The 19298-nt window shown below is 40.8% G+C and overlaps 1 protein-coding gene across 14 annotated transcripts in view; it reads right to left on the reverse strand.

Moving 5' to 3' along the window:
• Positions 1-8574: 8574 nt before the first annotated feature.
• Positions 8575-19298, reverse strand: part of LOC138763089 (plexin-B1-like) — a 300451-nt gene continuing 289727 nt past the window's right edge. For 13 of the 14 annotated variants that reach the window (XM_069936698.1, XM_069936695.1, XM_069936696.1 and 10 more), the window contains 3 exons: positions 17616-17691; positions 16718-16792; positions 13440-15724 (listed from right to left, as the gene is read on the reverse strand). In XM_069936698.1, the coding sequence (XP_069792799.1) occupies positions 15620-15724; positions 16718-16792; positions 17616-17691 (256 nt within the window). In that variant the 3' untranslated portion in view covers positions 13440-15619. Of the gene's footprint in view, positions 9585-13439; positions 15725-16717; positions 16793-17615; positions 17692-19298 lie in introns of those variants that run through there. The other variant, XM_069936701.1, reaches the window with a different exon arrangement.

The raw sequence follows: 19298 nt of genomic DNA on the forward strand, positions 1-19298 counted from the left end.
TCATGTATGTACTAATGTAATTGCTGATACCTTGTAAAAGTCGTCACCCTACTTTTGACCATAACCACTCATCCATTTGAGTTCCTGAAGCCCAGGCCACATGCCCGTCTAAGCACCTAATGCCCCGACTGCCCTCCCGCCTGAGCTCCCATAGCCCTGCCCATCCGCCCAAGCTCCTAACGGCCTGGTTTCCCTCCCGCCTGCCCGAGCTCCCGACGAGCCAGCTGCCTGAGCTCCCAAAGTATTATTAAAGTGAATATTAAAATAATTTAGAAGTATTAAAGTGAATTAAAACACAACATTTAAGCTTTAGAGATTAAGGAGAATATGGAATGCAGAGAGTGCCGATAAGGAATGCGTGTTTTTGTTGAATGTGGAGTAAATGTAACCCAGTGTTTTTATTCAACCTTGATACAGGGCTATAGAGGAGGGGGCTACAAGGGGTGTTATGTTATATTTAGAATAATGATGTAATCTTTTAGTTCAACTTGTTTACTAGAGTTTTTTTTAGGAGGAGACCCCAGGAGACTGCTTTAGAGGCTGAAAGCAGGATGGATTCACCCCCGTTAACTTGGTGTCTAATAAAGAGTTAACTGAACCAGTTCTGTCTGCAACAAGAAGCAGCAATTTCAATGCAACACCAATGCCACGACCGCCCACCTGAGCTCCTGAACGTGAAATTACCACCCAGTTCCGGCCATCCGAGCTCCTGGCACCTTGAACGAGGTCAAATTTTTGACCTATGTAAAAGTCGACCTCACTCTTTTTGCCCCACAAAAATAGTCCAAAAAATGTGACAATTACAGGAGTACATATGGTAGAGACATACATCAGTGTGTGACCTCCAATTCCCTGTTCTTTCGCCTTGACCAACCAATGTTGCACACGATCGAATGCTTTCCTAAAACAGAAATGCACATAGGAGCTAGTTTCCCACAATCATATGGACTGGCTCTATACATGAGCGACTTCAGCAGATGAGAGAAGCCTATAGATGACACTTTCTATTTTCTGTTATTTCCCAATTTCAACGTCATCTTCAAAGAAACGTAAGCTTCGTAATTCCGAATTACAATCTTATCACTCCAATAAACCAAACGTCATAGTTGCAGCTTTATGTAGCCTTTATTTAGTTGGTAATAACCATTGTGCATAACTTTGCATCAAAATTTTCATAATGATGTATGAACAAAGCATTCGGCTATATTTAAAGACATAATGATATAAAACGATAATGAGATGATTAATAGATGATTAAAACAAAATGAGATGGTTAAGATTATTAACACGAAATAAGATAAAAATAAGATGATTGAAATGAATTCAAAGAAAAGTATTTCGATCTCACGTATCTTCCATGGTTCTCCGAAGAATGGGAAAAAAAAGTCTCGGTTAGCTTGGATATTACAACATATGATGTCACCGTAACCATGGTAACATTCAAAAACAATTTAACCTTAAAGGGATTGTCACAAAATTAACAAAAATTTTAAAAAAACACAAGCTTTTAACGTTTACAAAGCCTGATATTATTTTTGTAAATTCACATTTGCTTGGTTTAATCTGATCATACTTTTTAAGAATCTGTTCTAGTTTGGAGAGCCACGAAATGGGAATATAGCAAAACATAAAGGAAATAATATGCATTGTAAATTCCAGAAGTTTCCCACCACTGACATTTGGCTACAGGCCAATAGTTCAATTTTCCCTCTCCCTCTTTCCTTAAATAGTGGAGATCATTATTGGAAGATGTTCTAGGAGATCTGATATACAATTATTTGGATAGGCAGACACTGATTAGAGATAGTCAATGTGGCTTTGTGCATGGTGGGTGATGTAGAGTTTTTCGAGGAGGTTACCAGGAAAGCAAACAAAGGAAAGTCCTTCATGGACTTTAGTAAGGCCTTTGTCAAAGACCCACATGGGAGGTTAGTCAGGGAAGTTCAGACGCTAGATATTCATGATGAAGTAGTAAACTGGATTTGACAATGGCTGAATAGGAGAAGCCAGTGAATAGTGGTGGATGGTTGCTTCTCAGACTAGAGGCCTGTGACTAGTGATGTGCCTCAAGGATTGGTGTTGGGAGCATTGCTGTTTATCTTTTATATCAAAGGTCTTCATGATGACGTGGTAAATTGAATCAGCAAGTTTGCAGATGACACCAAGATTGGAGGTGTTGCGGACTGCAAACATTTGCAAAGGTTCCAGAGGGATCTGGACCAGCTAGAAAAATGGGCTGGACAATGGCAGATGGAATTTAAAGCTGACAACTGTGAGGTGTTTCATTTTGGAAGGACAATAACAGTAAATGGTGGGGCCCTAAAGAGTGTGGAGGAACTAAAGGATCTGGGAATACAAATAGATAATTCTGTGAAAATGGCGTCAAAGATGGAGATGGTTGTAAAGAGAGGGTTTGGCATACTGGCCTTCATAAATCAAAGTATTGAGTACACGTGTTGGGATGTTATGGTAAAGACATTGGTGAGGCCAAATTTGGAGTGTTGTGTGCAGTTTTGGTCACCTAACTACAGGAAAGATATCAATAAGATTGAAAAAGTGCAGAGAATAATTACTAGGATGTTTCCCAGACTTCAGTGTTATGAACTAACAACACTTTTAATTTTGTTTGGGACAAATGGACTTTGTTAGTACTAACAAATGAACAGCAATGGAAAATTCACCAGACAATGGTACATTCAAAATAAAAGTTTATGTTAAACTATTAATAACATTTTTTTACTTATCTCTAACTAAATTTAACCTCACTACGCACAAATATAAATATGTGTGTGTAATTAAAGTCCCACTTTGAAACGTCCATTTTAAGACTTCAGCATCATTTTAGACTTCTATGAAGGTCTTAAATGTTCAGTTCAGAAATAATTATAAAGTGCTTTTAAATATATCTTTGGACTTCTTTAAACTCACAAGTCTTTCAATGAGTTGTCCTTGAGACATATTCTTTAAGTAGAAGTGACTGTCTTCTGGCCACATATGTATCTCCTATGAAAAGGATAATACAAGTCCTGACTTCCCAGGACCAAATCTTCTTCTTTTGAATGAAGACTGAGGAATCTGTTTTTCAAATGATGAAACTGTCATCTTTTTCTTACAGAGACAGTCAGAGGCGGGCTTCCCTTCTGAAACCTACTTAATCTGTGTTCCCCTTTGGCTAGGAGTAACATATAGGCAACGTTTTCCCTTTTTGCAGGAAAAATCACTGATGGTCAGTTCTGCATCTGAACAGAATGGCGAGTTTCCTTAAACTAACTTCTTTATCTCCCATTTCAATAATATATTTCTGGCAAATCTCTCATGTCACATGGTATGTGGCATCATTCCTGTCTTTCAAGTTCATAAGGTCTTTTGACATGGATGTGCTAAATGCATCTCTGTTCACTGACAGAATCAAAGTAATTAACTTTGTTTGATGATTCTCTTCTGGTTCCAAGCTGTCTGGACTTTACCAACAAGATGGCTATGCATTTACACAGGTGCTTCTGAAATAACACCGATTGTTTTCAGTATCTCAAAAAACATCATAAATCCTTTCATCTTCTGACTCCAACTTAAATTAGCAGCTATTTTCATCTCAAACTGGCTTCTGCCTTCACCTCAAAGAACCAGGTGTGTTTAAAATACTAATGTGTTTTTCTGTGCTGAAGTTAGTGAACAGCTGCAAAGAACATGTGTGCAGAATGTAAGTGAGCCTTGTCCTCCAAAAACTAACTTATTAACCCATAAACCATAGTTTTAACATTAAACTAGGATTACTATTAACACAGATCCATTGCATAAGGGGCTGAGTTACACAGAAAGGTTAAACAAGTTAGGACATAGAAGAAAGAGGGGAGATTTGATAGAGGTATTTAAAATTATGAGGGGGACAGAAAGTAAATGTAGATAGGCTTTTTCCACTTAGGGCAGGTGAGATACGAACTAGAGGACATGGGTTGAGAGTGAACCATAGAACACTACAGCACAAAAAGCAAGCCATTCAGCCCTTCTAATATGCACCAAAACATTATTTCACTAGTCCCATTGACCTGTACCCAGTCCATAGCCCTCCAACCTCTCCCATCCATGTATCTATCCAATTTATTCTTAAAATTTAAGAGTGAGCCCGCATTTACCACATCAGATGGCAGCTCGTTCCACCTTCTCACCACTCTCTGAGTGAAGAGTACCCCCTAACGTTCCCCTTAAACATTTCCCCTTGAACTCTTAACCCATATCCTTTGGTTTGTATCTCAACAACCCACAGTGAAATAAGCCTATCTAGATTTACTCTGTCTGTCCCTCTCATAATTTTAAATCCCTCTATCAAATCTCCCCTTATTCTTATATACTCCAGGGAATAAAGTCATAACCTGTTTAACCTTTCCCTGTAACTCAGTTCCTGAAGTCCGGGCAACATCCGAGTAAATCTTCTCTGCACTCTTTCTATCTTATTGATATCTTTCCTGTAGTTAGGTGACCAAAACTGCACACAATACTCCAAATTTTGCCTCACTAATGTCTTATACAACTTTAGCATAACATCCCAACTCCTGTACTCAATACTTTGATTTATGAAGGCCAGAATGCCAAACCCTCTCTTTACAACCATCTCCACCTGTGATGCCATTTTTCACAGAATTATGTATCTGTATTCCCAGATCTCTCTGCTGTATGTCCTACCTTGGTTTGTCCTTCCAAAATGAAACACTTCACATTTGTCTGCATTAAATTCCATCTGCCATTTTCTGGCACATTTTTCGAGCTGATTCAGATCCCTCTGCAAACTTTCAAAACATTTTTCACTGCCCTCAATGCCTCCAATTTTAGTGTCATCTGCAAACATCTGCTGATCCAATTGACCACATTATCATCCAGATCATTGATATAGACAACAAACAACAATGGTCCCAGCACTGATCCCTGAGGCCCACCACTAGTCACAGACCTCCAGTCTGAGAAGCAATCATCCACCACCACTCTCGGACTTCTCCCATTCAGCCAATTACGATTCTAGTTTACAATCTGTCCATGGATACCACGTGTCTGAACCTTCTGAACTCACCTCCCATGTGGGACCTTGTCAAAGGGTTTACTGAAGTCCATGTAGGCAACATCCACAGCCTTTCCTTCATCAACTTTCTTGGTAACTTCCTCTTCAAAGATTTGTTAAATTTGAATTACTACAAACCTATGCAGACTATCCTTAATCAGCCCTTGGCTGTCCAAATACTTGTATATTTGATCTCTCAGAACACCTTCCAATAATTTACCTTCTACTGATGTCATGAAGGGGAAAGGTTTAGGGGGAACATCTTTTCACAGAGAGTAGTGGGAGTGTGGAATGAACTGCGAGCTGAAGTGGTGAATGGAGTCTTAAACTGAACATTTGAGAAGAATTTGGACAGATACATGGATGAGAAAGGTATGGAGGGCTATGGAATGGGTGCAGGTCAGTGGGACTAGATAAAAAAAAAAGGTCTTGCACAGACTGGAAGGGCTGAGGGGCTTATTTCTGTGCTCTAATGTTCTATGGTTCTTTTGCTATCCTCCAATCAACAGGAACAACTCTAGGATCCATTAAACTAAGAGTACACTCACTCATTTCTTCCAGCATACCATGAGGTCAACTTTCTTTTCATTATTCTCCAGACACCACATTGCATTGTTCAACTCCCCAAACACCACTCAGGTAAACTGCTCTGACTTTCTCATTGACTCAGTACCACATGGGCGATTCTGATGCTCTCACTTTCCTCCTGCATCTAAGATTCATCATCTGTCTTCTTCTTTGGCTTGGCTTTGCGGATGAAGATTAATGGAGGGGTAATGACCACGTCAGCTGCAGGCTTGTTTGTGGCTGACAAGTCCGATGCGGGACAGGCAGACACGGTTGCAGCGGTTGCAAGGGAAAATTGGTTGGTTGGGGTTGGGTATTGGGTTTTTCCTCCTTTGTCTTTTGTCAGTGAGGTGGGCTCTGCGGTCTTCTTCAAAGGATGTTGCTGCCCGCCGAACTGTGAGGCGCCAAGATGCACGGTTTGAGGCGATATCAGCCCACTGGCGATGGTCAATGGGGCAGGCACCAAGAAATTTCTTTAGGCAGTCCTTGTAACTCTTCTTTGGTGCACCTCTGTCTCGGTGGCCAGTGGAGAGCTCGCCATAGAACACAATCTTGGGAAGGCGGTGGTCCTCCATTCTGGAGACGTGACCCACCCAGCGCAGTTGGATCTTCAGCAGCGTGGATTCGATGCTGTCGGCCTCTGCCATCTTGAGTACTTCGATGTTGGTGATGAAGTCGCTCCAATGCATGTTGAGGATGGAGCGGAGACAACGCTGGTGGAAGCGTTCTAGGAGCTGTAGGTGATGCCGGTAGAGGACCCATGATTCGGAGCCGAACAGGAGTGTGGGTATGACACCTGTACACTAACATTTAACGCACATGCACTATTACCCCTGTAGCCAGCACCACTCCCGACAAAGGTAAGTATGTGACCGGGACAGCACCCACCCCCCACTCCCTCCAAGCCGTGCAAGGAGGAGACTGATTGGAAGAGTCTCACTAAGTAACGGTCTGGAGCACTGACAGTCCGGCCAGCTCTCATACAATAGTGCAAACAGGCGATGTACGCTCCAACTGGCAAGGGAGCGACTGGTTTTCTGACTCTGACACAGAACACGGCCCCCCGATATACGGCGGCTTCAACCTTTAGATGGAAAAATGTGTCAGCTTTTCCATTCCTGTCGATGATGCCGAGTAGCATCATCAGACCTTCATCGGGAGAGCGACATGTGATTTGCTTTCAAGCTCACCAGCTTTTTCTCAGTTTTTAACATACATAGTTTTTCATTCTCACTGGACCCAAATCCTTAATTTGGCAGGTTCAACAGGTCTTCGGTGAAGTCAGAAGCAAAGCATTTGTTCGTTTCCATATTCTCTATTATAAACTCCATTCTTTGTCTTCATATTTGCACACCTTGCTCTTTAAGAGCTCACCTATCAGTTTTCACATTCTTCAGCAGAGCTCGCTGTTTCAGAAAATTCGGAGATTGAGAGGATTGTGATACAACAGAAGACATGGAAGATTTCAAAATTGAAACAAATCTGAAATGCTGTGATTAAATCAACCTTCACTTTTGAAACATGGTGGGCTCCATTTAGCATATCCCGTCAATCACAGTTTCAATTACTTACAATCATTTTTAATGCCATCAAGTCATGGGTACGTAATCAAACTATGGAAATACATACTGTTTCAATGAAGTTGAATGAGGATTAAATTTTGGCCAGGTTCCTGGTAGAATGCTAACTATCATATTGTAAAATGATGTGGTTTCCAAATGTTTTGGAAGGCAGAGGATAAACTAATTCCCAAAATCAATTTGACATCTTTGATGATGTCACTGAAGACAGATTGCAATGGTGAACGTCGAAGCATTTCCAGCCTCAAACTATTCTATTCCATGGCCACTCATGTTGAAAATACAGCAGGTTGAACTGCTACTGCACATCTCTAGCAACTCGTTTGATTCTGAATTTTGAGCTCTGTGAAATGTGAACATTCTCCCCTAGGACATGCGTTTCCCCTGCGTAATCCAGTCTCCAGCCACATCCCAAAGATGTTCTGGTAGGTCAACTGGTTGCTCTAAATTGCCTTTTGTATGGGTGAGTGGCAGAAGCAGCAGGGGGAAAAAGTGATGAGGCATTGGATAGGGTTGTAAAAAAACCTTTTGGCATCTTACCCTTCATAAATCAAAGTATTGAGTATAGCGAGTTGGGATGTTATGGTGAAGTTATATCAGACATTTGGTGAGGCCAAATTTGGAGTGTTGTATGCAGTTCTGGTCACCAAATGACAGGAAGGATATCAGTAAGATTGAGCAAGTGCAGAGAAGATTTATTAGGATGTTGCTGGGTCTTCAGGAGTTGAGTTACAGGGAAAGATTAAACAGGTTAGGACTTTATTCCTTGGAGCAAAGAAGAATGAGGGGAGATTTTATAGAGGTTTACAAGATTATGAGAGGGATAGACAAGTTGGTAAAAGTAGGCCTTTTCTACTTAGATTGGGGAGATAAATACAAGAGGTCATAGTTTTAAGCTGAAAGAGGAAAGGTTTAGAGGGAACAGTAGGGGTAAGATCTTCATTCAGAGAGTGGTGGGAGTGTGGAATGGGCTGCCATCTGATGTGGTGAATGTGGGCTCGATCTCAAGAATGAGTTGGATAGATACATGGATGGGAGATCTGGAGGGTTATAGAATGGGGGGCAGGTCAGTGGGTCTACCGGAATGGTGGGGGGCACAGACCAGAGGGGCCAAATGGCCTGTTTTCTGTGGTGTAGCATTCTATGGTAATGGGTGATAGGAGAAAATAATGAGGGTACAGTATATAATTGACAGGAATGCTCAGAGAGGTTGCACAGATTCAGTCAAAGGGTCAAACAGCCACTGAATGTATCTCATGAGAATTGACAAGAATTTTTTGCCAACAAATTCCTGGACTGTAACATTTGTGTGAAGGATTATCTGAGACACTTGTTCAGGGGACATTTAAGAATATAAATCAGGAAAAAAAAATATGCTTACTTTTTTTGTAAAGTTTTATTTGTATTCTTTAATAAAGATTACAGTAAGAAGCTAATCATTTTGGTTATTTACAGATATATTGCTGATTTTTCTAAAAATTAACAAATCTGTGCTCACTGCAGAGCCAGCTCTACACATTATCTTACACTAGGCAGTCAAACATTTTAAACTCCTTCAGTATATAAATACATCACTGTTACTATGTACATCTGCAAGTCAGTGCGATTCAGCACCCGATATTTCCGGCAGAGACCAAGTGGTGTCAGACATGCCCAATACCAGGTTTCTGTGCAGATCCTGCACTTGGCAGGAAAAAAAAAGCAAACACAAGCAGGGTTTTTGTTAATTGGCAGAAGACTCAAGAAGAGAGCCAAAACCTTGGTCCAAATGTCCAGTCTTCCAGCCTTCACATATACAGGTTGTCAGGAGATCAACAGGAATTTGACCCGCAGACCGTCCATTATGACCTGTGGTCTGTTTCACATCCTATTTCCCTTCCCCAATAACATTCTGCATTGACCATATAATTATTGCAAGAGGAACTGTTGGCTTCAAAGTACTGCTGATGGTGGCCTGTCAACATGAAAGACGTTACTTAAAACCAAGTTATTTCTCATTGTGCATCTCCTGCTGGTCTACACAGGGGCATTTTCCTCTGAAAAGGTCTAAATTTTTTGCCCCTCGTTCAGGGGTAAAGATACTTTTGTGTCTTGCCATGGACATTTATGCAGGAAGTATAGAGTTCTGTAGATATTAGCTGAATGGCTTTCCAAACAGAATGTTTGTTTACTCTCCACAGAATACCCACAGTGCTGTGGGGCTCCTTCCACCAAAAAAAGCAACCGCAAATACAATCTTCACGATTTCCATTCATCTGGCGTCCAACAGTAACTCGGCTTGTACATCTGCATCCAGAAAATCTTTGTTGTGACTCAATCAGATAAAGAGTTGGAAGAGTTAAAAGGTGGAGTCCTGAATTTATAATGCAGTTTTCTCAAAACAACGCCTAGTTGGAACCAGAGAAAAGTAACAATGCAGGTCACTGGACTCTGAAAAACATATCCACAAAGATTAAGCCAACTCTGAGGCAGACAATTCCCTCTTTTCCAATATCACTGGTTGTCCAACATCAGGTCCAGGGGAATGCACACAGATGGTTGAATCATATTGAATCACAGACACCCAACCAGGCGATATAAAGCACAATTTTGAATGAGGTTTTTAGCATATTTTTAAAGACAATGACAGAAATTCATGTTCATGGGGTAAAGCTAAAAATAATGTTAACTTTATCATATTTTGAAAATTATCTGAGGGAATTAAAATCCACACGTAAAAGGGCAAGGGTTTTCTAAATAGTAATTCTGACTTAATAAACTGATAAAAGAAACTCACAAACCTCTGCATTGAGAAGCACATCATTTTCAGGACATTTTAGAGTGAGAATAATTTGTAAATATCTGAACTTCTCCACTGATTCCCGGACCACAATAAAGAAGTACATTCCAAGAAACCACAAAATTACAGACAGCAGCTTTTGTGTTTCACATTTAATGGCATATGTGCATACTTACTAAGTTGCTGCCAGATTCAAAGAGAGCCACAGTGCAGACATAACCCTTGGCCCGACCGAGTTTATGTGGCCATCAACCTCACTGCCCCTAATCTGACGTCAATCCAAATCCTTATTCTTTACATTCTAATATTCCCTGTAGATTTCTACCGCACACCTACGCAGCTGTGGAAATTTAGAGAGGCCAAGGAACCAGCACTTCCTTGGGATGGGGAGGGAAAACCTTGTGGAGACCCGCAGTCATGTGGAGAGTCCCATGTCAGGATTGAACCCAGCTCTTTGGCGTTTTGAGGCGGTATCTTCAACACCGCGAAAATTGTGATTCACATACCATCATTGCGAAAGTTCAGCTTAATTTGCAAAGTCTGGGCTCAATTTTCTTTTTACTAAAAGGCAAGGGATGCTCCTCTGCCAAATTGCTGTGCAGTTCGCTTACTTCAAATAAATGTTTTGGCTTAAACATGTCACATTTTAAGCGTTTTGTTACTGTGTTACAAAACACTGAGAAACAGTGTTCCAGCTTTCTTATTCAAGCATTGACATTATTTTACATTGATTCTTGACAAATTGCTGTTGAATTCCATATTTCTATCAAATTGTGTGGGATAAAATAACTTTCAAATACACTGAATGATTCAAAATTATTTTAAACTGGCAAATTCTAAGGGATGAAAAAGATCTCTCCTCCCCACCCCCTGCCTCAAATTTAGGAAGATTTATTTTTCTTAACATGTACAATGAATAATTCTTCATCTCACTTGAACATGCAGTTCAAAATAGGGTGATAGTATTTTGGGGAAAATATATGCAGCTAATTGGGTAAGTCAGGTGTTATTTTACTAAACAAACATTTGGTGTTGCAAATTGATAAAGAACTTGAACATGTTGAAGAGTATATTCATCAGAGGTACTGACCTCTGGCCATTGAAGACATCACAAAGGCTGCCATCAAAGGAGAGATGCTCCCATTGAGAGATTTGGCGACTCTTGGTTCAAGACTATTCCCACCCCACCAGCCCCCTCCCCCCCCCCCCCCCCCCACCCACTCCGGCTCTTGAAGCAACCTGCCTTACTAGGTCACTAACTGAAAACCACCAAAGACCTTTCTGCACTATTGACTCAGCAACATTCTTGCACTACCATTTATTTCCAACTGTGCATATTTATTTTCATTGCTTTTCCTCTTTTTTATAATTATCCTTTTTCCTCCTCATGTATGCTCATTCTGTGCACTTTATATGCCCAAGAAGCAAGATTTTTAAAAAATTGCATTTGTCCATTGTAAGGTGGCATGGTTGGTGTAGGGGTTAGCGCCATGCCTTTACAGCTCCAGCGATTGGGACCGGGATTTGACTCCTGTGCTGATGGAATTGTACATTCTGCCTGTGTCTGCGTGGGTTTTCCCCGGAGGGCTCTGGTTTCCTCCCACCATTCGAAACGTACCAGGGGTGTAGGTTAATGGGGTGTAAATAAGTCGGCACGGACTCATGGGCCAAAATGCCCTGTTACCATGATGTAGATCTAAAAAATATTAACATTTTAATAGGTATCCCTATGAATAACTAATTAACATGTTTGCCTTGTTTGTAACAATTATTACGTCCAACTGTGGGTCGAGCATGTAAAATTTTGGTCACCTAAATGATCAGTTTCAGCCAATAATCCACAGTAAGCCCCACCCACTCCATTGAATAAACCAGGATTCTACAAATTTAGGCAATATAAACTATAACCAGCCCTTTCGAGAGAATTAAACCTTAATTCACCTAATTATTATTATTATGGGTGTACAATTCAAAAGCATATTCATAATCACGATGAATAAAATTGCTGTTATCACACAGAATATTGTGCTCGGTTCTGGTCACCTCATGACAGGAAGGATGAGGATCGATGGAGAGGTGCAGAGGGGATTTGTCTTGATTGGAGAACATGTCTTATGAGGTTAACAGAGCTGGGGTTTTTCTCTTTGGAGCAAAAAAGGATGAAAGGTGACTTAATAGGTCGACAACAGTGGTTCTTAACCTTTTCCTTTCCACTCACATACCAGAGGATGTGGGTAGAAAGAAAAAGTTTGAAAACCACTATTTTAATTGTCCTTCATTGACTCGTTATGTGCACGGTTTCAGAACTCCAGAGGAAGTGGGCCAATGACAATTTTTCTCAAGCAAAACATTTCAGTAATAACTGGGTCTAGAGCAGCGCTTCTCAACCTTTCCTTTCCACCCTCATCCCACCTTAAGCAATCCCTTACTAATCATAGAGCACCAATGGCATAGGGAATACTTAAAGTGGTATGTCAGTGGAAAGAAAAAGGTTGAGAACCCCTGACATACACTGTGTGCAACAGTACAGCAATGAGGTCCATTCTCCACAATTCTCAAGACAGCCGCAGCAAAGAAGGGTCAACAGAAACAAACCCAGTCCTATTATGGAGCCACTTTCTACCCTTCTTGCTGGCATACTGCCCCAAAGATCCACCATCTTGAAAGCCATGTGCTCTGAATGGGTATGGTACAAATCTAGTCTGATCTTTAAACAGTGTTAATTTCTTGACTAAATCATTTGAAAGCAAGTGATTAACAGAGTAGCAGACATGCAAGTGCCAAATCTTCCAATGGCCATTCACTTCAAAATGACGCATGTTAAGAACCAAACGTAATCATTCTCTTTGAGATTTTGTGTTCATCTTCTCTGCTGCTGGATTAGGATCCAAGAGAGAGTTCCCTTTTACACAAAGGGACACAGACCTCAATATCATTTCACCTCATGGCTTAAGTGTCCAAGTTGTTCAGTTTGTTATCATCAAATTGTCAATATGCTAAGCAAGGCAGGTTAAGTGCTAGTTTGAAGTAATATAATGTTAAAACTCAAAAAAATACATCAGTGTCCAAATCTGTGTTTGCCCACTAAATAAATAAATGCACACTATTATTTTTTTTTAAATTACAACAGTTTTGTAAAAGATTTAAAAAAAAACCCTCTATTTTAGTGGTTAGGATACAGTCGTCATAATTTTTTTTTGCACTGAATGTCACCAGCTATCTCACCACTTTTACTCATCCCCCGATACATGCCAGGAAAAAATGACAGTATTAGGCAATTGCCTTGGGCTGCACTGGAACACTCTTGGAAGCTCGTTCACGATCTCAACAAAAGCCATTATTTTTCCACCACAGAACCCCGAGATACAATGTTTTACCCAAATTCACATTTTAGTGGCCCATAAAGATTTTGATGGAATTGCTCTTTCATTGCCAATCAAATTATTCAGTTCATGGTGACTAGTCAGACCTTCACGATTTATTTTCTTGTATTTAAGCTGTGCAATTAGCTACTGCCACTGACATTTCCCATGTTATATCATTTTTTTTTAAAAAGAATCCTTCTGACAGATTACCACCATGAGGTGTACAGCTACTTTTCTTCAGTAATCCAGGACAAAAGACATAAAGGAGTTGCGACAAAAATCTGGATGGAGTTTTATCATGGATCTTTTTAAAAAAAAAACACCATATTGTTAATTGATAGAATACAAAAAAAAAGTCAATACGATTTTGAACATCAGGGTTGAAAGTGAAGCCCCATCCGTACTAAAATAACATTCCTGAGTACTTTCCAACACAGAAGAATGATTAGAGATCCTGCCCTTAAAGGAAAAATATCTGCTACTCAACACACTATGTTAGCCTTCATTTTCCTCTCAAGATTAACACTGCTGTCAGAATACTGGATGTGCAGAAAATACTATTTTCTTTACAATAAATAGAAAATATAATTAAACCTACTTTTTTTGGGGGGGGGGGGGAAGTAACAAAAACTCACATCTTCATGGAATATTGAAGAGTTTTAAAAACTTCAATCAGGGTCCCACGATGCACAACCCGATTACCATTTCCACTCGGAATTCACTTCACTTCCTATCGAACACTGGTTATCTGACTGTGGTATTTTTAGACCAAAAAGGTATTGCTTTTTAATTCAGATAAAGAATTTTTAAAAATTACCAGTGGTCTGACTTCTGGTGGTTATGTCGCTCAGGAGAAATCAATCACTCAATAGAGTGATACTGACATAACCTAACAAATAAACCAGAATCTTGGTATCTATGTAATAGTTCAGGACAGCTGGTGACAAATCACAAACACCTACAATGTAACTCCAGTTTCTCATGGAAACTTTCAGTAAAATGAGATTTGAAATAAATTTGAATCAAGATGTTGCCTGGCTTAAATTTTGGCTATTTGGGTGAGTACTGTCGGTGCTCTTTATAATAAAAGTTTCTGATACAGTTCAGCCCTTGAAAACTAGTATGCCAATTGTGATCCAACAGGGAATGCCAACCATGCAATAATCTTCCACTGTTCGTAACTGTGGTCTCAAACCTGCTGGACTGCCATCAGTCTCAGCTGCAGTTGCCTTACTTATTTTAAATCACCACGAGGAGATTTGGATACTCCATCAATGGCTGAAGCATGAGAGGCAAAACACTGACTATTTGTCGTACTCAGCAGGGCTGTGCTTTAAGAGATGTCAGATCAAAACTGAGAACTTCCATTTCATGTACTGTAACGCGAAACCCGGTGCATCAATGCCCAATAGATAAGACCACATCAGGGGACCAGATTTACAAGCTCCATTCCATGAGTTTCAAGAGGAAGGCTGACCTAGTTGAAGACGTTTCTCTCTGGCAGATACGGGTTGCAAAGCAAGAGACCACTATGCCCATGGAGCTCGTTGGGAGGGCCACATTCTATAACCTCTTTTAACAATGGCTTAATTCTCTGCTGGAACAGTAATTGGCAATATTGTTTCTGAATGCTCGTCAAACTAACCAAGAGATCCAGCAGAGGACCTAAACTCCTCACCTCCTGGCCAGAAACGGGTGCTTGTATGGTCCTTTAATAGATCACTAGACAACACCCACTGTGGTCTCCCCTGTATTTATTTTGAAGTCAGTCATTGTGAATTACCATGGTCCAACATTTTTATCTTGTGACAGCTTGTGTCTTTGCCTCAATATCTGTGCCATTCTCCAATATCACCTTGCAAGTACCTATATATAATGGCATACATGTGTTTAGGATTAGTTTAAAAAACATTTAAAATCTCTTATGGAAAAAATATTAACATCATTTGTCCATTTCTGTACCGATTCTTTAAGTTTATGTGATGTCTGCTAAGACACTTAATAATCTAAAATATAAAACTTTCCATAGACATTCTTGTGCACATTGAAGTGGTTCGGGATTGGGTAAGATACTCCTTTGTACTGTAATGCGAAACCCGACGCATCACAGAAGTGTGGTTCCCCACAATCCCATAGCTGGAGCAACAGGCGAATCACGTTCCTGTGAGGCACTCCTGCGCTCTGTGACCGGTGGACAGAGCTAGTAGTGTCTCGATGTGCCCTCCCTACATTAGTGCCCCAAGTCCTCCCTTCTACCATTCCTCAGTAGTTTCTCCTGTCACAAGTCTGTGACTTTATTTTCCACTGATGCAGCTATCTGCTGTAACCGGTAACCAAGCTGCATCTTCTGCGCAGTCGGATCCTCTTCTAGTGCCGTAATGATCTGCAAGACAAGCAAAATCTGTTATTCAGCCTTTGGTCTTATAGAAGTTCACATCTTTCAATGTTTTAGTATCTGCAAGATAGCTCAATGCCAAATCTGGATTGATAATCTGTTGGACAGACAGACTAATCTTTCTCAGCGCCCTCACAAGGACAGGCGATCTCTTACAATGCAAAAGGTGCCAGCAGTTTTCCGTTAATGCTTGCTGAATACTTATGGCATCGATTCCTTTAGGCAGTGCATACCTCCCTCAGACAATATCCAGGCATTTCTTTTTCTGGCTCTCCAACCCTGACAGCACACATCCTGACCCAGGGTGCACAAGCAGAACTTCCAGACAAAAGCTCGGATGGCATTTGCAAAGATTAGGCTTGGCACCCAGCACCGATCTCTAATCAGTCCCTGGATCATAAATATCAAGATTTCAGTCCTCAAATTAGGACTGCACTTTGGACATGAAAAAGTCCTTTTGCTCGGATTAGATTATTTTAATTTGCTCAAGGGTTGCAGATACTTCTGACAAGACCAGTCATAACACCCTCTACCTAATTATGGCAAAACCCTGACACTGTGTGTGTGTGTGTGTTTTGTTCCCACACCATTTTCCCCACGTTCTTTATTAATTGTCCACTATTACTTTCCTATGGCTGCTGTAAACTCTGTGTGTATCCGCACACATGTGTGTGCTGCATCTGTTCCCATTTCCCACACTTGCTTTCTGTAAATAAAATCTTTCCCCATCAAAACTATGCATCCAGAGTCCTTGCCTTTGAGACCTACCAAACCTGTTTCCTCACTCACAACAGGGTCTGCATTTGGCAAAACTAGCTGATGATAGTTGGTTTCTTTCCCTGGCGAATGTTACAAGTTTCGAATGATGACCTGATGGTTTCATGGACATTAGAGTTTAACGGAATTTAGTGTTTAGGCAAGATTTGACTATGCCTGGCCCATACTAAACCTCACCTGTAATTTGTGCCTGCTTTTCCATACCTGGTCATAATACTTGTTGATGTATTTGTAGAGCTCATGGAGAGCTACAAGCGAGTTCATGTCGCCAGAGTAATTCTGTAAAAGAAGAGAAAGTTGGCTGGAGAAGGAATCAAACACAAGGCCTCTTGTTTCTGAAGTTCTGTTGTGTGACTTGGAAATTGGATTCACATTTAGTTGTGTGAAGGTGGAATGCAGAAATTCAAAATTGTGTTCCTTCAGAGAAAATTACATACAATTTGAGAAATAAATATCTTACATTTTTGCAAATTTGGAGCCTGTACATGCAAACATTGGGTATAAATAGGTAAAAGTGTCCTGTGTTAACCCTTTTCCTGAGTATGAAATGACTATATAAGATCTGTTTAATTCCCATGTGCTGGAATGTGACACTCCAGGTAATCCAAGATACCACAGTATTTCTTTTTTTTTCCCCTTTTATTACTTTTTTCTTTCTTTTATGATACATAAAACCTTTTGCATATATAGATTATTTCTATGAGGATGGGGGTGGGGATTGGGAGGGCAAGGGAGGGGATAGACTCATCACTGTGTACTAGACACAGCACTCAATCACCTTCTGCTCTGCCCTTCCTTGAGGAACGGTCCACCCCGCCCACCCACCACGGCTAGGCACCCGCCTCCATCCCCAAGGGCCGTACAAAGTGCTGCGTGACAATGGGCCCACCTTCACATTGGACATTGGGGGGAAAAGAGGAACTTTTCACCATCGATCGCCTGAAGCCAGCCCCTCTGGACTTAGAACAACTGGTCGCCATGCAACCGTAGAGGCAGGCCGTCTAAGCACAAGACTGTACAGTCTCTGAACTACAGGGACACTATTGGCATGAGTTATTATTACAGCTACTTCCAAAACATCGCTTTGCTCATAATCACTTACCCTGGACAGTTCAGCTAAGGCAGAGTTCATTTCTTGGTCACTTGCTGAGATGGTCTGTCGAATGTCTGCATAGTACCTGCCAGACACAGCAGAGTTGGGTCAGTTGCATCTGATAGCAAGCACCTTCCCAAAATAAAAAAAAATTAGGTTCCAGACCTTATCAAGTAGATCAACACAGAGAAAAAGTCAGCTTGGCATTTTAGACGAAGACCCTGTTGGAATCCTTTCTGACGCTGTTGGTACCCTAAAAGTTCTCTGATTCCTGCTTCTTTACAGATACTGAGGGATCTGCTGGATTCTCGGAGCATTTTCAAAGTCATTTCCAAATTCTGCCTTTTCCTTTTATTCCTAGAAATATATTCTGTGGCCCACTACACTTCCCACCTCCATTCCACCCCCACTCCCATCTCTTTCACAGTCCCAAGGACCACTGTGTTCTTGGACATTTCTCACTAAATCTGATGCATCTTGTCATTGTTTAGCTTTGGTTAAGGCATGTAACAGGACAGGATGGTGAAATCTCTAAGAGTTGAGCTTGGTGTCTTAGAAATTACCAAACAGCGCTGTACATTTTGCAAACTTTCCATGCATTTTCTGGTGTCAACCTATTGGGACAGATTTCAATTCCTATTGCTAAAAGTAAGTAGTGATAAAAGATAGAAGTCTGAGGCATAGGAACACTATGGTTTGCAGATTGTATAGGACTTTGTATGAGCGACTGAGACCTGTATTTCAGATTGACAGTTCTACCAGCATATCCCACAGCAGGGACACAGAGGATATAATTAATAGACAAGGCCAACTTGGCACTGCCACCTTGGGTCGAGCCAGTGGGAAAAATGCGCTCCAGCTTCAATTTCCATCAGGATCTTGTAACACGGCAAAGAGGCAGATGACAAGCAGAACAATTCTCTCACCAAATGCACACTTGCAGCTCTAGGTTCCTCTCCAGTGACTATATCTCCAACTCCTGCCACCCTTGGAAAAGAGTTCAATACAGCAAAGGCGATTTTATGGAAGAAAGGGTATAAATTTATACTAAAGCATCCAGCGGTATTGAAAATATTCATTCCAGGACAACAAAACAGACTATTCTCGGATCCAGAAGAAGCACGAAAATTTGCAGAACAATTACAAAAATAGACTGAGGGAGGAAGACGGGTAATGAGAGTTAAAATGATCACGATGGATATGTATGTGGGTAAAGACAAAAATAGACTGAGGGATGAAGACGGGTAATGAGAGTAAAAATGATCACGATTGATATGTATGCGGGTAAAGAGGTATAAGAGTGAATAGAGACAATGTGCATACGTGAATGTATCTGTACTTAGAGGAAAATATAGATAGTATAGACAAGAATTAATAAGGGAAGGTAATGGAATAGAGAGAATAAGGAGGGAATTAAAAGAGTGACCTTTGTGACATATAAAAAGTGAAATCTTTTCTGGGGGGGGCGGGGTGGGGGGAAATAGCGGTCACTGCAAAATCAGTTGACGCTTGCGAGTGGATTCGCAAATCCAAATGGAGAGGGGAGATGTGGTTGTCCGACAAGGGATAAAGGACAACTCAGGAGGGGAAGGGGAGATTGGGGATAAATAAGATAGAAATAGGAGAATAAGGAAAATGTTGGATGTTGTAGGAATGTTGTCTTATAAAGAGTTGAAAATAAGAAAACAGAAA

This window comes from Narcine bancroftii, chromosome 5 (assembly GCF_036971445.1).
Source record: "Narcine bancroftii isolate sNarBan1 chromosome 5, sNarBan1.hap1, whole genome shotgun sequence".
NCBI lineage: Eukaryota > Metazoa > Chordata > Chondrichthyes > Torpediniformes > Narcinidae > Narcine > Narcine bancroftii.